Source organism: Hippoglossus stenolepis, chromosome 19 (assembly GCF_022539355.2).
Source record: "Hippoglossus stenolepis isolate QCI-W04-F060 chromosome 19, HSTE1.2, whole genome shotgun sequence".
Classification (NCBI taxonomy): domain Eukaryota; kingdom Metazoa; phylum Chordata; class Actinopteri; order Pleuronectiformes; family Pleuronectidae; genus Hippoglossus; species Hippoglossus stenolepis.
This window is the reverse complement of record NC_061501.1, coordinates 20,484,277-20,507,053: the sequence shown is the minus strand read 5'-3', so window position 1 is coordinate 20,507,053 and position 22,777 is coordinate 20,484,277. Positions and strand designations below refer to the sequence as shown.

Genomic DNA, 22,777 nt, shown 5'->3' with positions numbered 1-22,777 from the left:
TATTTGGAGGAGGAGAAGAAGAAAAGTCAGTGTTGTCTGGAGAAGAAGAAGAAGAAGAAGAAGATCAGTGTTATCTGGAGGAGAAGAAGGAGAAGAGTTCAGTGGTATCTGGAGGAGGAGAAGAAGAAGAAGAGTCAGTGCTATCTGGAGGAGAAGAAGAGTTCAGTGTTATCTGGAGGAGAAGAAGAAGAAGAGTCAGTGTTATCTGGAGGAGAAGAGTCAGTGTTATCTGGAGGAGGAGAAGAAGAAGAAGAGTCAGTGCTATCTGGAGGAGAAGAAGAAGAGTCAGTGCTATCTGGAGGAGAAGAAGAAGAAGAAGAGTCAGTGGTATCTGGAGAAGAAGAAGAAGAAGAGTCAGTGTTATCTGGAGGAGAAGAAGAAGAAGAGTCAGTGCTATCTGGAGGAGAAGAAGAAGAGTCAGTGTTATCTGGAGGAGAAGAGTCAGTGTTATCTGGAGAAGAAGAAGAAGAGTCCGTGCTATCTGGAGAAGAAGAAGAAGAAGAGTCAGTGTTATCTGGAGGAGAAGAAGAAGAGTCCGTGCTATCTGGAGAAGAAGAAGAAGAAGAAGAGTCAGTGTTATCTGGAGGAGAAGAAGAAGAAGAGTCAGTGTTATCTGGAGGAGAAGAGTCAGTGTTATCTGGAGAAGAAGAAGAAGAAGAGTCAGTGTTATCTGGAGGAGAAGAAGGAGAAGAGTTCAGTGTTATCTGGGAGGAGAGAAGAAGAAGAAGAAGAGTCCGTTATCTGGAGAAGAAGAAGAAGAAGAGTCAGTGTTATCTGGAGGAGAAGAAGGAGAAGAGTTCAGTGTTATCTGGAGGAGGAGAAGAAGAAGAAGAAGAGTCCGTGCTATCTGGAGAAGAAGAAGAAGAAGAGTCAGTGTTATCTGGAGGAGGAGAAGAAGAAGAAGAGTCAGTGTTATCTGGAGGAGAAGAAGAAGAAGAAGAGTCAGTGTTATCTGGAGAAGAAGAAGAAGGAGTCAGTGTTATCTGGAGGAGAAGAGTCAGTGTTATCTGAGGAGGAGAAGAAGAAGAGTCAGTGCTATCTGGAGGAGAAGAAGAAGAGTCAGTGCTATCTGGAGGAGAAGAAGAAGAAGAGTCAGTGGTATCTGGAGAAGAAGAAGAAGAAGAGTCAGTGTTATCTGGAGGAGAAGAAGAAGAAGAGTCAGTGCTATCTGGAGGAGAAGAAGAAGAGTCAGTGTTATCTGGAGGAGAAGAGATGAGAAGAAGAAGAAGAGTCCGTGCTATCTGGAGAAGAAGAAGAAGAAGAAGAGTCATTATCTGGAGGAGAAGAAGAAGAAGAGTCAGTGTTATCTGGAGGAGAAGAGCAGGTATCGGAGAAGAAGAAGAAGAAGAGTCGTGTTATCTGGAGGAGAAGAAGGAGAAGAGTCAGTGTTATCTGGAGGAGAAGAAGAAGAAGAAGAGTCCGTGCTATCTGGAGAAGAAGAAGAAGAAGAGTCAGTGTTATCTGGAGGAGGAGAAGAAGAAGAAGAGTCAGTGTTATCTGGAGGAGGAGAAGAAGAAGAAGAGTCCGTGCTATCTGGAGAAGAAGAAGAGTCAGTGTTATCTGGAGGAGAAGAAGAAGAAGAGTCAGTGTTATCTGGAGGAGAAGAAGAAGAAGAAGAGTCAGTGTTATCTGGAGAAGAAGAAGAAGAAGAGTCAGTGTTATCTGGAGGAGAAGAAGAAGAAGAGTCAGTGTTATCTGGAGGAGGAGAAGAAGAAGAAGAGTCCGTGCTATCTGGAGAAGAAGAAGAAGAAGAGTCAGTGTTATCTGGAGGAGAAGAAGAAGAAGAGTCAGTGTTATCTGGAGGAGAAGAAGAAGAAGAAGAAGAGTCAGTGTTATCTGGAGGAGAAGAAGAAGAAGAAGAGTCAGTGTTATCTGAGGAGAAGAAGAAGAAGAAGAGTCAGTGTTATCTGGAGAAGAAGAAGAAGAGTCAGTGTTATCTGGAGGAGAAGAAGAAGAAGAGTCAGTGTTATCTGGAGAGAAGAAGAAGAAGAGTCAGTGTTATCAGGAGGAGAAGAAGAAGAAGAGTCAGTGTTATCTGGAGGAGGAGAAGAAGAAGAAGAGTCTGTGCTATCTGGAGAAGAAGAAGAGTCAGTGTTATCTGGAGGAGAAGAAGAAGAAGAGTCAGTGTTATCTGGAGGAGAAGAAGAAGAAGAAGAGTCAGTGTTATCTGGAGGAGAAGAGTCATCATGTCTTACCAAATGGAGAGGGGGAGCGCTCTACCTGGAACTGACCTGAAAACAAATACACAAAGTCACTCTCCTTCTTCGTTGGTGTCAGGATTTAGTTGTCCAGCAGTGATGGCGCCCTCTGTGGACCAGCTGACAAATATCACAGAACATTCTTTACTGCTCATAAGGATCAGTTTTAAAGTCAAGAAAATTTGATTGAAGACTATTTTAAAATATACACAGTAGAAGTTAAATCCGTGGTCTGTTAATTAAAATTCTTTCTGTTTGTAAATTTGCTGTAACGTGTTCGGAGATGCGAGTCATCTCAGCAGCGATCATGCTCATCATCCTGTGGAGAACACTGATGTTTCTGTGGGGACTGAAACAGAAAAACCTCTGGGAGATTAAGTTATGTGTGTTAATCTCATCTCACTAATTATCTCATCTGCTGGTGTTAGAAACAACTCTGCTGTAAATATTCCACTGGACTCTTGAGTTCAACTCCGTGTTGAGAAAGATGTTCATTAAACATCACATGACGAGAAGAAACAGCGCGGATGAAGAGCTATGGTGACGTGTACCTGTGTGTCCTGTAGCCAGGATGTGAGGGTCAGTGCTGAGAACATCAGACAGATCCAAAAGAGCTTCCTCCGAAAAGGCTGGATGTAACACACACACACACACACACACACACACACACACACACACACACACACACACACACACACACACACACACACACACACACACACACACACACACACACACACACACACACACACACACACACACACACGATGAACGAGCCGCTGATAAAGACTGAAAATAGAAAATAACTTTGTAAACAAATAAAAACTCACGCAGTGTTCCTTGTTTATTGTTGGTTGCCATGGCACCGACTAGAACTGTGGTAGGGGAGGGGCCATGTATACCAGGGGCGGGGCTTTTCATTTTACCCACTGCTGCTCCCAACTGGCTGCCTGCGGGCTCTGGCCCCGCCCTCCTGTCCCCCTGCTGGCTCCGGTCCAGAAGATCCCGACCAAAGAACGCTTCCTGGACGAGAGGAAGAGCCAATCAGGACCCTGGGATTTAATTTGTGTGTGTGTCTGTGTGAGAATGTGCATTACCTGGAGATAAGATGGAAAAGCCTCCTCCAGCTTCGTCTTCTTCTTCCTGTACCTCTTCTTCGCCTTCTCCATTGCCTGGTCAGCAGCAGATGCCATCTCCACAACAACATCAGCCCCCAACAGGGCTGATGGGATAAAAACATTCATCATTAATGTTTTAACTGCATGTTGTTGTTCTGACACAGTGTGTTTGTGACATCAACGTGAACTTGTGATGGAGGCGGGGGCGTGTCCACAGCAGCAGGTGTCTCACCTTCGTCTCGGCTCAACCGCGTCTCTGTTGAATCTTTTCTGCACAGTTTGATTCTGCTCGGACCGGCCTTCCCTCCACGCTGACGCACCATGAACCCCCCGATACCTGGGTCACAGAGACGGGTAGAGATGAAGACAGGAAGCTAAGTGAGTTGAACGGTTTTACTTCCTGTTGTTTGTCATGTTCATCGTCAGTTGGAAAAAACGACTCCTGGGAATCAATTTCCAACCTATTTCCTGTTTGCCCAGAAAACTGAGACTTACACTTACACCCTTTAACCCCAGTTATCTGTCCAAGGGACAAACGGGGAGACGACAACACACGTTTACACAAAATGATCAGCTCCTCACCAGGCCTGTACGGTTTCCTCTTCCTCTTTTTGTTGCCGTCAGTAACCTCGGGCTCCTTGGTGACGTCATCGTCGGGGGCATGGTCTCGCTCGGGGCTGGAGTCGGATTTCATCTCACACTCCAAGTCACCTGAAGATCACACACACACACATCAACCAGGAAGTCGCTGCATCAGCCTATCACAGACAGACATTCTTGCTGGATTATCTCTCGTGTACCTCAACATCCTCCCGACCAGAGAGAGAGACTAAAAACATAAAACCATGATAACTTCCTTTGAGACTCAGAAATCACTTTGCTGTGTCTGATGAGCTCGTTAACATCCGATCATCCAGCTGTACTCAATGTTGTCTTAATGTTCATGAACAGATGACAAGAACATGTTTGTTGTTCTGTGAACCCGCATCATCTCAGTGACAGTCCTAACAAGTACAAAAAGACAAATTTGTGTTTCACGTGAGTGACCTCTGACCTCTGTGATCAAGCTCAGTAGGGTGGTCGGGGTCTGGCGGAGTCTGGAGGACAGAGACACTGTTCTGATTGATGATCCTCAGCTTCAGTTTGGGTTTACACCTGCAGACAGGAAACAGCTGATCAGTGTTATGACTCATCACCAACAACAGCAAAGAAGACCAGGGCAGCGAGTTTACCTGCGATACCGGCGCGGTGACGTCAGAGGTTCAACCAGAGACTGGAGGTGAGACAGACCCGACTCTGTGAGACACACTCCGTCCTGAGTGTAGGTCTTTGTTTCTACACACACACACACACACACACACACACACACACTTACTGAAACATGATAATAAGCATTTGTATATAATGATATCAATGAATAATGTTAACATGGAATATAAAATAATATGGAATATTAAATACAGGGTTACTGCTACACTAACAGTGTCACATAATAAACAGAGCTTCAGTATATAGAAGGGAATATAAGGGATATACATTGGAAATATATATATATATATATATAACAGAAATAACGTTATCATTCTAAATACATATTTTATGTTTTGATGGTCTAACACTACTAGGGCTGCACCTATTAATAATTTTTTTATCAATTAATGTAAAGATAATTTTTTCGATTAATTGATTAATCTAACGATTATTTAGATTTCTAACGATATTTATGAAGTCAAAAACTGGTCAAAATAAATGTTCACACTGAACTGCATACTCTAATAAGTATGGGTACTCTAATAATAAAATAATGAAATAAATATAATTTTCTCGTTTCAAGTAAAATAAGGTTAGTCCGTGCTTTGACTGTGCGCAGCCACTTTCCTTACAACGCACATTTCATCGACGTATTAACAGAATCAAAGCCCTAAACACTACTACTGTAGTAACTGCTTGAAGTCCTGCACTCGAGTAGATCGGTGTTAGTGTGTGTTAGTACATTGAGTGTGCAGCCTCCTGATAACTGAAATCTCATAATCTCGTTTTTTTTATGTCAATACTCTTTTCTTTTTATTTATTACTTTAAAGCTACATAGCCAATGTTGTTTTTGTGTATTTTTAATAAAGGAGTGTATGTTGAAGTAAATGGGATTCATTATTTTGTTTTTGATTGTGGTATCGAATTGAGTATGGAGAATCGTGGAATTTCATGGTATCGGTATCAACTACCATGACATCCCTAAACACAGCTAGCTTTCATGCTAATGTGCCATGCTAGCTACATGTGCTAAGGAGAAGTACACAAGAAACAAACTCCACAACCAGATGAACGCAGACAGCTGGCTCTGATGTCAGCAGGACCTGTGTTTACTTTGACATGATTGACTGCTGCCTGTGCTGCAGCGCAGCCACAACGCAGTTCAGCCGCGTGCGACGCCACCAAAGTCAAAAGCTGCTTCAGACACTGAACCTTTCTCTGGAGGATCACGTGTGAACACAAAGAGTGAGACTCAGTTTCTCTTTCTCCCCCTGAGCTCCTGTATAAAGTCTAAGTCCAGGAGCAGTGTGAACACAGCAGAGGATCCTCCACTGATTCACTGAGTGAGTGGGGGGGGGGGAGCTTCTAACACGGGGCACAAACATGAAGAAACTAAAACAAATCTTGAATTTGTGGTGATCAGAGCTGAAGGTGTCAGGTGATGTCAACATGATCACGTGACCTCTGCAGCAGAGGTAACACGTCACTTCCTGTCTCTGTCTGCTGCACCCGGCTGCCCCCCCTCTCACCTGAACCATGAGGAGGATCTGATGCAAACTCCGTGGAAACTCTGGAGACAATTATCTGGATTTGACCTGGAGGTCATGTCTGAAAATGTTGAAAGTGAACGAGCAGCGTTTCTCACCTGGTTCTCTCACCCTGGAGACAATCTGAGCCATGAAGGGAGAATCAAAACTGTCCGAGCACCCTGAGACACACACACACACACACACACACACACACACACACACACACACACACACACACACACACACACACACACACACACACACACACACACACACACACACACACACACACACACACACACACACACACACACACACACACAGTTATACATTGTGAATTTCATTGAAGAACTTCAACTCAAATATGAGACTCGTGTTTTTACCGTACGAGCTGCGACCGTGTGACCTGCACAGCGAACAGTCGAAACCTTCATCAGCAGCGACCTCCACCTCATCATCAGTGGTCAGGCCCTGACACACAGCATGGACCCACCTGTGCAAGTGCGCACACACAGGACCAATGGTCATGTAAATGATTTACAGGTTGCGGGTTATTTAGTCTCCACCCACACTGATACATTTTTATTTGAAACTCATCACTGTCACTATGGTTACGCCTGGCACACAGCTGTTACACCATTAGTGTGTGTGTTACCTGTCACACCGCTGACACTGTAGTATGAGGTCCTCCTGTGTGTAGTGTCTCTGACAGAGTGGACAGCGGCTCAGACTGGAACATGGTCCACAGCGACTGTAGTTACTCTGCCAATCACAGTGCAGCCCAGGGGAGGCAGAGCCACACTGAACACACCACACACACCTGAGGATGAAACACACCACACTGTTAGAGAGAAGAACAGACACACAGACAGGAGAGGGACAGGAGACAGGTGGACAAACAGATGACGGACAGTTGAACGCACCACTTGCATTTCCAGGCTCCTTTAGGTACCGTGAGGAGGGGCGGGTCCAGACAGTAGGTGTGATAGCTGATGTCACAGTCGTCACAAAGCAACAGTCGTGCAGGGTCGCTGGCCTCACCACAGGCCTCACACACCGTACATTCCAGACAGCGCCACCCTTTGGTCAGGACCACCCGTGTAATCTGAACAAAGAATAATCTGATTACAGACTTTCTAGAGACACAACTCATATTAAAAATAACTCAATCACTGATCAGTATTGATTGATGAACAGTAATCAGTGTGTCAGTGTACTGACCTTGACGTTGACACAGTAGGGATGATAACACTGTCCACACTGGGAGCAGGACAACAGTCTGCCTTCAGCACCCTGACCAAAACTACCACACACCACACACATGTCCTGTCCCCACAAACACAAACACACACACACACACACACACACACATCAGATTGTTCCATGTTTTACTTTTGAAAGTATCACACTTTGATTCCAGGTGAGTCCAGGTGAGTGTACCTGTCTGAGGGTGAAGTGGTCGCCAGTAGAGAACATCACCACCGTGTTGTGCATCGAGTTTTCCTCCTCCTCCTTTGGCTGGAACGGTTCCACGTACCCACACTGACACACACAGAACTGTAATCAATATCTGCTGCTGATCAGATGTTAGACTGTGAGTGTGTGTGTGTGTGTGTGTTCTTACTCCTGGTGACACAGTCAGACTGTCCTGAGTCTTCAGTCTGCTCCTTCCTCTTCCTCCTCCTCTTCCTCCTCCGACACCTCCTCCTCTGGACCTCCTCCTGCCGGGAAACCCTGAGCCACGCCCCTGAGTAACATCAAAACATTGAAATAATTAATTTACATGACATGTGATGTTCTTGAAAAAATTCAAGAACTTTTGTCTATCAAAGCCTTTCCAAGCAGTTCCCAAATGTCCTAAACTGACTTTAGTTCCCAAATTGATTTCACAGCACAGCCTCTGCTGTGAGGCTCATGTAAAACCTGATGCTACGTCCCCTGGTGGTTTGGGGGGAGGTGTAATGAACTATAACAGTTTGTTTCTCATGACCTGAGTCACACAAACACATGAAACTAATCAAATTTAAGTAAAACTGAACGATCACACACACATTTAGTGGGCAGGTGTTAGCAGACAGACAGGCAGACTGAAAGAATGAGTGCAATTGTTTTTCACACTATTACATCCCAGATGGGGGGTATGAGTCATATATAAGCCTATCAGAATTAGAGTGTGTTTCCTTACCACTCTCATGCTCCAGAGGGGGGAGTCCGGTGGTTGGGTCTTAGGGCTGTCCCACCCTCCCTCCCCCGTGGAATCCTGGGAGGATGAGGGGGGGCTCACCCCCCTGCGACTACTCCACGAACCCTGAGTTAGGGAGGAGGAAGGTGGTTGAAGTGAAGGAGACCAAAGAAAAAGGAGAGGGAGACAAAATGCAGTTACGTGAATGCAATCAAACAGTCACGAAACAAAACATCAAACTGAAAGAAAACCTAAAAATCTGGCAAAACTAAGACAATGAGACAACGTTATCATGACAACATGCAACCTGTCAATCAATATGGTGTACACAAACGCACACACACAGCTTGGTGTCATGTGAAGAAGATAAATCACAGCGTGATTAGTTTTTCCTTTATGTTTGTGTGCGTGTGTGTGTGTGAGAACCAAGCCGAGTTAATTATGCAACATTAGTGAGGATGAGGAGGAACATGTTCTGTGTGGGTGGTGCTACTTTGCGTTAGCCCCCTGGTGATGTCACAGTGGCCGCCAGTTGAACCCGACACCACTGTTCAACTCAGCAATACCACGAGAATGACGACAACAAAAATGTCAACCACTCCCTCAAACACTCAAATGACTGAGTCATTTTATTTATTTATTTAATCTACTATAAACCCAGGAACAATGAGAAGAGATCAATGATCAGGATCAATAATTTAACTGACAGAATTCTGAACGAATAGAGTGAGAGGATGTGATTTGACAGACAGCTTTTTAGAATGACTTATTGCTGGGCCCTGTACTATGACGCAGGATTTCTATAACTTCAGGTTTCAGTCCTACGAAGCTCGTTCACTTGTTGTCGGGGTAAATCACCATGGTAACTTATCTGCTGTACAGTTTTTATATTTAAATTTCTTCTATCTCATATATAACCTTTTTTTAATTTGCATTTATTTTCTTTTATACTATGCACCTTTTGGATTGCTGCTAAATTTCGTTGTACACTGTGCAAGGACAATACAGGGTTCTATTCCATTCGTTTTTTCTGGATGTTTGTTCTCCTCTGATGTTTATTATAGAACAGTTTGATCCTCGTTGTGAAATATGAGTCAAACATATGTAAGTCAAACTGTCCATGTCTGTAATTGGGCATATGCCATAAACCCCGCCCCTTTTACGTGCACGCGCTCAGATCTTGATGAAGAAAGCCTGAGTTAACTTAACGAGTTGATAACCAGCGTCATGTGACCACTTAGCCTGACTGTGATTGTTAGGTTAAATTAAGCCAGATTACGGAAAGATATCCTGGATATGTTGAGCTCGCTTCGTCGTACAGGCCACTGGTCCCAGTTCAGGAGCATGAGCGTAAATACACCTGCTGGGGTCAAAGGTCACATACCTGTTTGACCCTGGCTCGGCCGGGGGAGAACTTCCTCTTAGAGATGGCCGGTTTCCCCATGCCGATTTTAGGAGTGAAGGGGAGCACAGTGATTGGAGGAACCTGAGGTAAAAAAAAAAAAAGAAAAAAGCACAAGGTCAGTTAGTAGGAAGAGGACAAAGAAGGAGACGTCAGTAGGAGGAGGAAACAGGAAGGAGATGTCAGTAGGAGGAGGACACAGAAAGAGACATCAGTAGGAGCAGGAAAACAGGAAGGAGATGTCAGTAGCAGGAGGACACAGGAAGGAGACATCAGTAGGAGGAGGACACAGGAAGGAGACATCAGTAGGAGCAGGAAACAGGAAGGAGACGTCATTAGGAGGAGGACACAGGAAGGAGACGTCAGTAGGAGGAGGACACAGGAAGGAGACGTCAGTAGGAGCAGGAAACAGGAAGGAGATGTCAGTAGGAGGAGGACACAGGAAGGAGACGTCAGTAGGAGCAGGAAACAGGAAGGAGACGTCATTAGGAGGAGGAAACAGAAATAGATGGTGACCAGTATGTTTAAGAGTTACCTTGGACAGAGGTGGAGACTCTCTGGCAGAGGGGGGGGACCTGAGATGAGGTGAGGGTGGGGAGAGCGGAGGTGGGGTGACGAGAGCTCTGGTGGGGGAGGTTTCGGGGGATGCCTCAGTAGAGAAGGGAGACTGTCTCAAACGGATGGAGAGGTCATCTAAAGGTCTGGAGGAGGAGGGAGGAAACCTGAGAGTCCGACCCTTTCCCCAACGGGGGAGGGGAGGCGGGCTGGGGGAGGAGAGGTGTAGGAGGGAGGGGGGAGGAGTCGATGAGGTCATCAGCTCCATCACCTCCTTGTCAAAGGAGGAGTCCAGCTCCAGCACAGGGCTCAATGGCTCCTCCTCTTCCACATCTGATTGGTCCACTAGCTTTGTGCCCTCCCTCTCCTCTTGATCCATCCTATCTATCTCTCCCTCTTCTTCTTCTTCTTCTTCTTCTTCTTCTTCTTCTTCCTCTTCTTCTTCTTCTTCTTCTTCCTCCTCCTCCTCCTCCTCCTGCCTCTCCCTCATTGGTTGTTGCCCAGCAACCACCTCAGGAGCAGCTGTCCGGTCTGATGCAGGCTGTGGCATTTCAGAAGGCTCCTCCTCCCTCAGTAAAGGCTCAGCAAGTGGCTGATGCTCATCTTTGGTGGGTTCTGTTGCCGCAGCAACAGGTTCTTGGCTCTGTGATTGACTGGAAACTATTTTGTTCTCAAGCCCCGCCTCTGCTGCTGTCCCAGTCCCGTCTCCTCTTTGATTGGTTTGCTGCCCTTTCTGGGGGAGGTCCTCCAGAGGAAGAGATGGAGGACATGGAATGTGGGGGGAGCAGGAGGGGGGTAAGGCAGTGCTGGGAGGGGAGGCCTCAAGAGGTCCAGCTCTAGAAGGAGATAGTGGTGCAAGGAGGGGTGAGACAGAGTGTGGCAGACGAGGAATGGGGTGGGAAGGAGCCGGCTGAGGGAGTAAGGGGGAGGAGACAGCAGTGTTAGGAGGAAACTGGTCCTGATCATCTTCTTCCTCTGACGTCTCAACAGGCTCCTTCTCTTCTTGTCTCTCCTTTATCTGATGAGACACCACCTCCTCCACTTCCTTCACCTCCTCCATCTCTTCCACCTCCTTCACTTCGTCCACCTCCTCTTGCTCTGGAGCTTCACTGTCTATCTCCTCCTCTTCAGTCTTTTTCTCCACCTCCTGCTTCTCAACCATGCTGATGTCTGAAGAAACAAAAACACGTATAAACTCAGCACTTTTAAGATGATTCAACAGACACTGACACACACACACTTTTTTAGTGAAACTTACCCTCAGTAGCTGCAGAATTCCTCTCTGTTTCTGTGTCTTGCTGGGGGCTGGAACCAGACCAAACATCCCGGCTTCCAGGACCATCATCAGACTGAACAGGGCTAACAGGACCAGGACAAGGGCTTTTTTCACACTGCACAGGGCTAGCAAGAATAGGGCTAACCGGAGTGGGACCAGGGCTAGCCACACACCTCATTGTGGCATCGGGAACAGGACTGGACCTAATTTCTGGCTGCACAGGGCTGACAGGACCAGGACTTGGGGAGGTCGGTGTATAACCTAGATCCATGGGACCACAAACAGGACTTTTAGCTAGGCTACTGTGCACAGAGTTGTCTTGAGTGTGTGGCACGGGGGATGAATATGTCTGAGCAGGACTCAACTGTGAGGGGACAGGGAGTGGGGGACTAGCAGGTGTTTCACTAGTGTGACTAGTGCTAGGCATTACAGTGTTATCCTGAGTAGGGCTAGAAGAGACAGGACTAGAAGGGCTGACACTAGCCTGAATTGAAGTAACATCAACAGAGGGGGGCGCTCCTTGATACAAGGGCCTTACCAAGGCAGTATTTTGTTGGTTTTCAGGAGCTGACCTGTCAGGGTCTGGGTGAGGACTAACTGGGAACTGGTCAACCTGGCTCAGACTAGCCTGGTTGAAGCTAGCAGCAGGTAAATCATCAAGTAGGAAACTGGAAGGTTCTGGACTCATCTGCATGGTTCTGTCTGAAGACACATGAACAGGATCAAGGTGAGCTGCACTCGGAAGAACAGAGCTCTGTATTATAGAACTGGCCAAGGTGTCCATATCAGGATTTGAGCCAACAATAGAGGGGCTCAGATGTGCCGTAAGGCCAGAAGTGGTTCCAGTGTCGAGAGATGGGCTATAATGTGGGCTACCTGCAGGGCTATGATAGGTTTCACTGGCCTGAGCTCGCCTGTGAGGTGGACTAACACAAGCAACAGAAGCATGTGCAGGGCTGATGTATGTTGAGTTAGTTAATGAGGGACTCTGTCTTTTGAGAGGACCTGAGTGGACACAATTAGAGGTGCTCTGTGTGTGAATAGGACTAGCTTGACCAGCAGGACTAGACCTAGGTGGACTGTGGATGACACCAACATCTATTATGCTAGCCAGGTGAGGACCTGTCTGGCCACTGCAGTCTGAGGTAATGTTGCTCAGACTTTGGCTAACAGAGTCAGTAGCTGGGCTAGTACCAGTCAGCATACAGTGTGGAGGACTAAAGCTAGCAGGAGTAGTCTGTGAAGAATTGCAGCTAGATTGGACATGTAAGGGACTTAACTGAAAAGGATGTGTGGGTCTTTGGCTCATCTGATTTTGTGTGAGCTTCAAAAAACCCCCAACAGTGAGACTGGCTCTCTCTGAAGCATCAATGGTGCCCATCAGACTGTAGCTACTGTCTGTGTGGACTGGGTCAGCATTAGTAGCATTTGTTTGAGCTTGACTGCTGGGCGTGGAGTTGGGATAACCAGCTTCTGACTGAATAAGTAGAGTTGGTTGGTTGACCGCTACTTCAATCTCTTCATCCTGACAAGAGGGGGGGTAGACGGGTCCAGCCAATATGGCTGAGGGGTTACTCTCGGAAGCTAAAGGGCTTACGTGGGCAGGGCTCGTCTCAGTTTGCATGGAGCAAGCACAAGCCTGAAGAGAGTTGGCAGGACTAGTAGGCATTTCACTGGTATGTGTAGGGCTAGCACTAGCTTGGCATGTACTAGCTGACCTAGCTTGGATATGTATGGGGATAGCTTTACCTTCCATGCAGCCTGGGAGTCTGTCATGAGAAGGCCTCTGATGAATGTGGCTAGCTAGGTGAGGATTTTCCTCAGTTTCATTAGCACAAGGTGAGAAAGTTAGGCTACTGTGTTCCGCTGAAGTGCTAATGTGAACAAGGCTTTCTGGTGCAGGGACATGGCTTGGGCTGGACTGGTCAGGGCTATGCATGCTACTTGGAACAGGGCTAAGCTGGTTTGGAAGTTGGCCATCAGGGAAAGCAGTGGACAGTTCATAGGGGCTTCTTTCAGGTGTTTGGCCATTAACGTTTGAACTCAGCTGGGTAGGGCTGTGCTCCATAGACTCAAATCCTTTGTTATTGGTTTCAGTGGATTCCTCAGTGATTCTTGACTGTGCAGTAAGCCGAGAGGGAAGCAGGTTAAGCTGAAAAGGACTAAGAGGCAGTACAGAGTGTGCTTTAACTGGGCTAGCAGGCTGTGACAGACTACACTGTGTGGGTCTAGGTGGGGACAGTGATGGGCTACAAGGAGCTGAAATGGACCTCAACGATGCATGTTGTATACCTGTCTGGGTCAACCTACAGTAGACCGGTGAAGGGTCCTGGTTCAGTGTAGAAATGTCCCGTGAAGTCTGATGAGTAGAGTTGCATAATCCTGGGCTTTCCTGGTCCAGTGTAGATTCAGCATCCTGTATGGGACTATGTGGAGTTGAGGTGCAAATTTGTGCAGGACTATGTGACGTAGAACTATGCCATCTTTGAGGGGAACTGTGCTGAGGCGGGTTGATGATGATGTTTGTAGGACTACATGGTCTATCATGTGTCTGTATGGTGATGTCCTGTGTGGGAATCTGAAGTGGAGGGCTGTATTGTGGAGAACTATGCCCTTCCTGGGTCTGACTGTTTGGTGGAGGGCTGTGTGTAAGGCCACAAGGAAGGGGACTACCCTGTGTTGGACTCTGGTGAGACTCTGTGGCTGTAAGCTGCTCCTCAGTGGAATTCTGGGTAGGGCTAGTAGAGGTGCAACTCTGCTGTCGAGGACTATCCTGAGCCACGGTAGAAGTCATATGGGTAGGGCTTTGTTGCAGTTGAACAGGACCAGGGGGGGGTTGTGTAGTTCCTTTATGAAGTTCTGTTGGACCGCAATAAGCATGTGTAGGGCTATGTTGAAGCAATGCTCTGCTACAGGGAGACGGGGTTCGTCTTTCTTGGAGTTCTGCTGGTTTCAACGGTGGCGGAGGTTTTGTAGTATCATGGCAAAATGGCAACAGCCTTGTTTCAAACTCTATTGCCCCAGGGTGAGAGGGCAGTTGACTTACTTGGGGGTCTGTTTGATTAGAATGAGATGATGTCTGAATTTCTAGGGAATTTCTTGGATGAGTAGGTGCAGGACTTTCTTGAAGCTCTGAAGGATCAGGGTGAGCAGGTGCAGGACTTTCTTGAAGCTCTGAAGGATCAGGGTGAGCAGGTGCAGGACTTTCTTGAAGCTCTGAAGGATCAGGGTGAGCAGGTGCAGGACTTTCTTGAAGCTCTGAAGGATCAGGGTGAGCAGGTGCAGGACTTTCTTGGAGCTCTGAAGGATCAGGGTGAACAGGTGCAGGACTTTCTTGGAGCTCTGAAGGATCAGGGTGAACAGGTGCAGGACTTTCTCGAAGCTCTGAAGGTTCAGGGTGAGCAGGTGCAGGACTGTCTCGGAGCTCTGAAGGATCAGGGTGAGCAGGTGCAGGACTTGCTTGGAGCTCTGAAGGATCAGGGTGAACAGGTGCAGGACTTTCTTGGAGCTCTGAAGGATCAGGGTGAACAGGTGCAGGACTTTCTTGAAGCTCTGAAGGATCAGGGTGAACAGGTGCAGGACTTGCTTGAAGCTCTGAAATATCAGGGTTAGCAGGTGCAGGACTTGCTTGGAGCTCTGAAGGATCAGGGTGAGCAGGTGCAGGACTTTCTTGGAGCTCTGAAGGATCAGGGTAAGCAGGTGCAGGACTTTCTTGGAGCTCTGAAGTATCAGGGTTAGCAGGTGCAGGACTTTCTTGGAGCTCTGAAGGATCAGGGTGAGCAGGTGCAGGACTTGCTTGGAGCTCTGAAGGATCAGGGTAAGCAGGTGCAGGACTTTCTTGGAGCTCTGAAGTATCTGGGTGAGCAGGTGCAGGACTTTCTTCGAGCTCTGAAGGATCAGGGTGAGCAGGTGCAGAACTTTCTTGGAGTTCTGAAGGATCAGGGTGAGCAGGTGCAGGACTTTCTTGGAGCTCTGAAGGATCAGGGTGAGCAGGTGCAGGACTTTCTTCGAGCTCTGAAGGATCAGGGTAAGCAGGTGCGAATCAGTTCTGAATCAGTGAGCAGGTGCAGGACTTCTTGGAGCCTGATCAGGAGGTGCAAAGGCAGGTGAAAGACTTTCTTGGAGTTCTGAAGGATCAGGGTGAACAGGTGCAGGACTTTCTTGGAGCTCTGAAGTATCAGGGTGAGCAGGTGCAGGACTTTCTTGGAGCTCTGAAGGATCTGGGTGAGCAGGTGCAGGACTTTCTTGGAGCTCTGAAGGATCAGGGTGAGCAGGTGCAGGACTTTCTTGGAGCTCTGAAGGATCAGGGTGAGCAGGTGCAGGACTTTCTTGGAGCTCTGAAGGATCAGGGTGAGCAGGTGCAGGACTTTCTTGGAGTTCTGAAGGATCAGGGTGAGCAGGTGCAGGACTTTCTTGGAGCTCTGAAGGATCAGGGTGAGCAGGTGAAAGACTTTCTTGGAGTTCTGAAGGATCAGGGTGAACAGGTGCAGGACTTTCTTGGAGCTCTGAAGGATCAGGGTGAGCAGGTGCAGGACTTTCTTCGAGCTCTGAAGGATCAGGGTAAGCAGGTGAAAGACTTTCTTGGAGTTCTGAAGGATCAGGGTGAACAGGTGCAGGACTTTCTTGGAGTTCTGAAGTATCTGGGTGAGCAGGTGAAGGACTTTCTTGGAGTTCTGAAGGATCAGGGTGAACAGGTGCAGGACTTTCTTGGAGCTCTGAAGTATCTGGGTGAGCAGGTGAAAGACTTTCTTGGACCTCTGATGGATCAGGGAGAGATGGAGCAGGACTCTGTTGGATATCTAGTGGATCAGGGTGGGTAGGTGCAGGACTTTCTTGGAGCTCTGATGGATCAGGGTGAGCAGGTGTAGGACTTTGTGGGAGCTCATATAGATCAGGGTGATCAAGTTCAGGACTTTGTTGGATCTCTGAGGGATCAGGGTGAGATGGAGCAGGACTCTGTTGGATATCTGGTGGATCAGGGTGAGTAGGCGCAGGAATTTCTTGGAGCTCTGAAGTATCAGGGTGATCAAGTTCAGGACTTTCTTGGAGCTCTGATGGATCAGGGTGAGTAGATGCAGGACTTTCTTGGACCTCTAATGGATTAGGGTGAGTAGATGTAGGCCGTTCTTGGAATTTTGAAGGATCAGGTTGAGTAAGTTCAGGACTGTGTTGAAGCTCTGATGAATGTTGATTAGTAGGTGAAGGACTTTGCAGTGCTGATGGATCAGGACGAGATGGTGTAAGACTTTGCAGTAATGGTGTGCACATGGTTTTGGTAGGACTCTGTGGTGGCTCTAAGCAGTCGAGCTGGACTGGGCTATGAGTGGAACGACTCATGGGTGGATCCTGATTGCAGATTGTTGGCTGAGAAATGCTAATAGGTGATGCCTGTGTGGAACTGATTGGCAGGGCTGGAGTAGGACTGTGTGGGATTAGACTGTTTGGAATTATATCCTCCTCCTGATGCCTGCAGGTGGAGCAGATGTAACTTTCAGACCCTGCCCTGCCCTCCCCAGTCTGGACAATACACGCTGTATGGACACACCTGTAACACAACACGGAAATAAAATGTTTATTTTAGCTCAATTTTAATCATCAATCAAAGAAAGTGTGCCTCAGTAGCCCAAAGATTGGAATTAACTTTGCAAATAATTGTGCGTGTGTGTGTACCTATAGCAGCAGGTGCAGGTGAGGTACTCCTCGGGTGTGTAGAGGTCAGGCGTGTGGCCACAGAGAGGGCAGGGCAGGGCTGGGTCACAAGACTCGCACAAAAACGGGTGATTGGCCCACTGGCCTGATGACCTCACACCACAGTGACGGCAGGTTCTGCAATTCTGAAGAAATAGAGGTTTTGAGATCAAACGGGTATGTCCGAAGATCAATACTGACACCAGTGTGTGTGTGTTTGTTTATCTCACATGGCAGCTCCAGCTCGTGCTCGGCGTGTGATCCAGAGGTGGTGTGAGACAGTGTCGGTGATAAGTTTTATCACAGCGCTCACACACCAGCAACACACCATTATCGCCTCGCAACCTAACACAGGGTGGGGGTTGGGGGGGTACAGGGTTTATGGTATGTTGTTGTTTACATGTTACTAATGTTTGGATCTTAATGTTTTCAGGTCGTCCGTCAGTGTGATATCTCAGTGACACCTTGAGGCACTTTCTTCAAATTTGGTTAAAATCATTCATTCATTCACAATGACTCAAGAGATAAATTGATTATGTTTTGGTGGTCAAAGGTCAACTTCACTGTGACATCATGAGTCTGGACAGACATGAATCCATCAGTTTTGATGGTGACTGTGTGTTACCTGCAGCTCTGACACACTCGACACTCAGGACAATGCCAGCCGGCCCGGCACAGGGGGGAGGAGACCAGAGGGGGATCCAGGCAGCTGCCATGGTAACAGTTACCACAGCAGCAACACATCAACAGACTGCTGACATCACTGGAACCCAAACACAACACACACTGCGAAGAGACTGGAGAGAGAAAATTTGGATTTAGTAAAACTTTTAACGTTTCCTCCTGAGCAGCTGATGATGACCAGCAGGGGGAGCTGATGCTCCAGTCGCTGCTGTTACACCACCATAGAAGAAGAGGAGATCAAAAGAGCTACAAGCGATGCTTGGTAATCGTGGTTTACGGTCAGGGGACTCTGAACAGTGAGTAACGTTCATCTACATCAAAACCAATCACATTCTACCAAACCTCATGTCACTGGTCACAGCGATGTCATCACACACCAGCTTCTTTATACACCAACAACAGTGTGTGTCTGTCTTGTGCACCGTGTGTGTGTACCTGTTTGTCTGTGTCTTGTACACAGTGTGTGTCTCTGGTTCCAGTCCTGATGAGCCCCGGCAGCAGCAGCACAGGGGAAGTGGTAGCTCCGCCCACAGCTAGTTTCCCGGCAACGCAGCGTCGCCCCGAGCCGACGGCAGAACGCACACACCTGGATAGGTGAGAGAGGAGGCGGGGCTTAGTGAGGCTGTTTTCATCTTTGTTGTGCAGGTACTTATCAGATATTGATCAGATAGAAAATGACCTGTGTGCTTCCTGAGTCGATGGCTTTGTCAACATAGAGCAGTGATTGGCCCTCGCCTCGACACACCCCCTCCGACCAAGCTGCACACTGCAGGTGAGCACAGCACTGACCTGCGTTCACACACACACACACACACACACACACACACACACACACACACACACACACACACACACACACACACACACACACACACACACACACACACACACACACACACACACACACACACACACACAGAGAGTCAGGTTTACAAACACACACACACACAGGTGGAGAAGATGAGGAACCCGTAACTTTCTGTACCTGTGGGGTCGAACAGTGATTGGACGTTGATGTCATGTGGGAGGCCGATGGGTCCAAGCTGCTCCACAAACTCTGAGGAAGACTCTGAAACAACAACACACATCAACACAGTGTAACCTCCTGACATCACTGCAGCACTCACACGTGATGTCACACACCTATGACATCATGGGCTTTCTGAACTGATTGGTAACATGCTCCTCGCTTTAAATCCATTTCACAAAAGTATTTTACGTCAATGCTTCAGAATAGTTCGTAGTATTTTCTGTAACTAAGCAACCAACTCCAGGGTAGACCGTGTGCTTCCTGTATACACCATAAGACCAGTGTACATGAATGGTCATGTGACAGCTGTTGGTAATATGAATGTAGTGTACTCACCACACTGCTCCGGACTGCTGCACCTACACGCACACGCACACACACACACACACAGGTTAACTGACTTGATTGTTATGGGAATGTCAATTCTTATCTAGGTGGTGTGACTTTGTATTGAAGGGTATAAACAGGAAGTGAGGTTACTCACATGGGTGGGGCCTGGTTGCCACGGTAGCAGTGGTCGTGGCAGTCGCTATCTCGGTCAGAGGACGCTCTGCGGTTTAGGATGTGGAGGGGGATGTAGCCAGGCGTCGGGCCGAACACCACCAGGCGGCCCTGGCCCAGAGGAAGCTTGTCGTCATGGTAACAGAAGGCACACTGCTTCAGACTGTGGGGCAAAAGACAAGGTGTACACAGGGAGAGAGTGAGTGTGTTCAGAGCTGGATGGGCAGGTGGGTAGACACACACAAACACACAGACACACACACCGTCTCACCGTTTTTTGCTGTGTCCCAGGCTGTGGTTGGGCGAGCCGCCGGAGTCCTCTGACAGAGAGCGTTGGAACAGCGGGGACAGCGAGTCATCGTCCTCCAGCTGGGGACAGGGGGACACTAGGAGATTGGAGCAGAGACTCGGAGCTGGACTATGCCCCATGGGACTAACCCCAGGACTTGCCGCACCCCCTTCTGTCTCCATGGGAACCCTGCAGGGACTGCAGTCCACCTCTGTGGGGGCGGGGCTATGGCTTGGCCCGGGCCGGCCCTCCTCCACAGGATCAGGAGCTGGTCTGGGGGTTGAGGCGGGGCTCTGAACCGGACTGTGGTCCAGGGACAGGGAGGTGGGCAGGGGGCTGAGTCGAGGTTCTGGTCCAGGACTGTAGGTCGGGAGGTCGGCAGGAGGACCAGGGCTGGTTCTGTCCTTATCAGTACAGTGGGCTGGTTCTGGGCTGGAGACTGGGATTGTGGGACCAAGTGGATCAGGGTCCAGCTTAGACTCTGGACTAAACCTTTCTTGGCTTGGTTCAGGGTCGGGGTCAGGCTTTGTGTTAGATTTCCTCCTGGAGGATGATCGACGGCGTCCTGTGGTCTTCTCCGTCACCTCTGTGAACCACAAATACAAACAATGAACCACAGAACTGTAACATGAAACCAGGTCATGTCACAGGTGCCGTCCGTGTCACACATGTGAATGAAGGTGTGTTTGATTTCTACACCCTCTTACCCGTCTTGTGGGCGGATTTCTTCTCCGTGGCGTCCATGCTCTTCTTATCCTCTACCTGGGCTCGGCCTCGACTCGGCCCCCTACACACACACAAATGCAGAGAAACACACATGGTCACATGTCTCTACCTGCTTGTCACATGATCAGTATACTCAGATTTGTCTTATGGCCGAAACATCACACTTATATATTTTAATTAAAAGCCTGATTCAATAAATGAAGACAATTCACTGCAACACAAAAGTTTGTCGGAGATTAATTTGTGGAAGCAGCGGCAGTGTCGACTCCATCGCTGGTTAAAAAGTTTTGATAACAGGATTCACCAGGAGCTGAAAACACTTCAAAACCTGACCAATATTTTTATGAAAAAAAAAGAAAAAAAAAAGTTTTTGAGTTCTGCTTTAGAAACAAACAGATAGACAGACTGAGCTCTGCAGGAGTTGTGTGGCGTCTAACAACTTGTCACAGTCTCACTTACTTCTTCCTTGATTTGGGAGTTGGAGGAGGAGACGGAGGAGCAGGAGGGGCCAGGGGAGCAGAGCGGCCGCCGCTACCATCTTTCCGAGGTCGCCCACGGGACCGCCTCTCGCTTAAGAGGCTTGTGGCAGCGGCTTTGGCCAGCTGAGCACTGCGTCCGGCCCGAGTGACAGGTGGGGGCGGTCCCCTGTCACGAGGCTCCTGAGACTGAGCCTCAGATGGCATTCTGAGTAAAATCAAAAATCGGAAAGAAAGGGGCTTAGATTTGAACTGTTTTAAAGACACAACAAATAAAATTCCATTCTTTCATTCACAATGTGTAAAAGTAATATTAAGAATATAAGTAATAAAGTTTATATGTATATCAGCCTTCATACGTGACACACAGAATGAACATCTAAAAGCTTCATATATACACAGTATTGATTATTGATTCATAATAATAATGATGTCATCAATGTGACCTGGATACACTGCAGAAAAAACTATGGATAATGTTTGTTGACACCTGTGCAGGTTGTGTCTAATGTAGCAGTGATGATCGAGGCTCCGCCCACACCAACACATTCGTTTTCCAGCCTCTGAATCTGAGACTCGTGCAAACTGGTCTCGTTTCAGTTTGAAAACTCTGCTTGAGTCTGAACAGAAAGTGAGACTTTAGTAAACGATGACACGTTCTCTTCCTGATTGGTTCTCATCAGTCACGTGACTCGTCGCTAACACTTCCTGTCAGTTACAGTTCCACCTCGTCGTCGCTCAGAGAAAAGAAATCCCTGCTCTGACTCTTCACCATCACTGCTCCTCCTTCAGAGGAGTTTCTGTTACTAAGCAACCAACTGCAGAGGAGACCATCTACTTCCTGTTTACATCACATGACCAGTGGACATGAATGGTCATGTGATAAGAAACACTATCCATCAGAGTCCAGTAAAATACAGCCGAGTGGCCCAGTAACCCTCTGACAACCTGTCTATCATTACGACAAGCAGATCATCCAGCCAATCACAGCACACTCCCTCCCAGAACCCAAGGATTCAACAGTAAACATCAGTGACCTTTGACCCCTGTAGACTTGATGTATTGTTTTTCTTTGCATTATTCTTTCAAGTTACCTGTCACTCAAAGTCTAATATCATTATTAGTATTTCAGAGTTTCAACTTAGTCACTTATGAAACTATCTCCAACTATGATTTCATTATTGATTTGTCTGCAGAATATTTTCAATCAATCAATCGAGTGGTTATAATGATCACAGGTTACAATTAAGTCCATTTTAACAGTGAAAGGTCTGATTCCAAAAGATTCAACGTCGAAAAGCATCTAATCTCCATGTGAGGAGCTGGGACCATTTTTCAGTTTTCTGTTGACCATCTGTTGATTATTTATCACTGATATTTGCAGTTTTAATGATGGTTTAAACCCTGATGCCTCCTCACCACAGCCCCTGCTACCTGCGACTATGGGGACAGCCTGAGGCCCAGGGGCCCCTGACCATGGAAGGGGCCCCTGACCATGGGAGGGGCCCCTGACCATGGAAGGGGCTCCTGACCATCTCATCACTGCTCCAATACTCATATGTGACCGAGTGCATCGTTCCAGTGTTTTCAGTGTGCGTGTCAGTGAAGCATGGCAACCGACAGCTCAACACGATGTAAGGTACAAAAACACACCTGACTAGGAAACACTCGCTACAACATCAGAAACACTGACGTTCCTGAATAGGTTGCATTAATTTACTTAAAACTTCAATGTAGTTTCTATTTCTTACGTTGAACTTTTTAAAATCAGACCATACGATGAAGAGCACGTCCTGTCGTCATCACCTACGTGGGCGGAGTCTACCTATACTTGACTCTGATTGGTTTGTAGATGGCGTCTTTCTGTTTGA

At 47.6% G+C, this 22,777-nt stretch overlaps 1 protein-coding gene across 1 annotated transcript in view; it reads right to left on the bottom strand.

Annotated features, from left to right (window-relative positions):
* Positions 1 to 22,777, bottom strand: part of LOC118098932 (histone-lysine N-methyltransferase 2C-like) — a 46,389-nt gene that overhangs the window by 21,712 nt on the left and 1,900 nt on the right. Inside the window, exons 2-32 of the mRNA XM_047337943.1 lie at positions 20,890 to 21,114; positions 20,412 to 20,491; positions 19,687 to 20,290; positions 19,399 to 19,578; positions 19,251 to 19,273; positions 18,870 to 18,953; positions 18,564 to 18,673; positions 18,320 to 18,470; positions 17,826 to 17,997; positions 17,431 to 17,545; positions 17,183 to 17,346; positions 15,586 to 17,057; positions 11,495 to 15,526; positions 10,217 to 11,406; positions 9,664 to 9,765; positions 8,283 to 8,405; positions 7,722 to 7,844; positions 7,538 to 7,639; positions 7,319 to 7,423; positions 7,021 to 7,202; positions 6,753 to 6,917; positions 6,481 to 6,590; positions 6,214 to 6,276; positions 4,549 to 4,651; positions 4,371 to 4,471; positions 3,899 to 4,027; positions 3,549 to 3,653; positions 3,296 to 3,420; positions 3,029 to 3,221; positions 2,750 to 2,827; positions 2,196 to 2,231 (exon numbers count right to left, since the gene is read on the bottom strand). Coding sequence (XP_047193899.1) covers positions 2,196 to 2,231; positions 2,750 to 2,827; positions 3,029 to 3,221; positions 3,296 to 3,420; positions 3,549 to 3,653; positions 3,899 to 4,027; positions 4,371 to 4,471; positions 4,549 to 4,651; positions 6,214 to 6,276; positions 6,481 to 6,590; positions 6,753 to 6,917; positions 7,021 to 7,202; positions 7,319 to 7,423; positions 7,538 to 7,639; positions 7,722 to 7,844; positions 8,283 to 8,405; positions 9,664 to 9,765; positions 10,217 to 11,406; positions 11,495 to 15,526; positions 15,586 to 17,057; positions 17,183 to 17,346; positions 17,431 to 17,545; positions 17,826 to 17,997; positions 18,320 to 18,470; positions 18,564 to 18,673; positions 18,870 to 18,953; positions 19,251 to 19,273; positions 19,399 to 19,578; positions 19,687 to 20,290; positions 20,412 to 20,491; positions 20,890 to 21,114 — 10,547 coding nt within the window. The remainder of the gene's footprint in view (positions 1 to 2,195; positions 2,232 to 2,749; positions 2,828 to 3,028; positions 3,222 to 3,295; positions 3,421 to 3,548; positions 3,654 to 3,898; positions 4,028 to 4,370; positions 4,472 to 4,548; positions 4,652 to 6,213; positions 6,277 to 6,480; positions 6,591 to 6,752; positions 6,918 to 7,020; positions 7,203 to 7,318; positions 7,424 to 7,537; positions 7,640 to 7,721; positions 7,845 to 8,282; positions 8,406 to 9,663; positions 9,766 to 10,216; positions 11,407 to 11,494; positions 15,527 to 15,585; positions 17,058 to 17,182; positions 17,347 to 17,430; positions 17,546 to 17,825; positions 17,998 to 18,319; positions 18,471 to 18,563; positions 18,674 to 18,869; positions 18,954 to 19,250; positions 19,274 to 19,398; positions 19,579 to 19,686; positions 20,291 to 20,411; positions 20,492 to 20,889; positions 21,115 to 22,777) is intronic.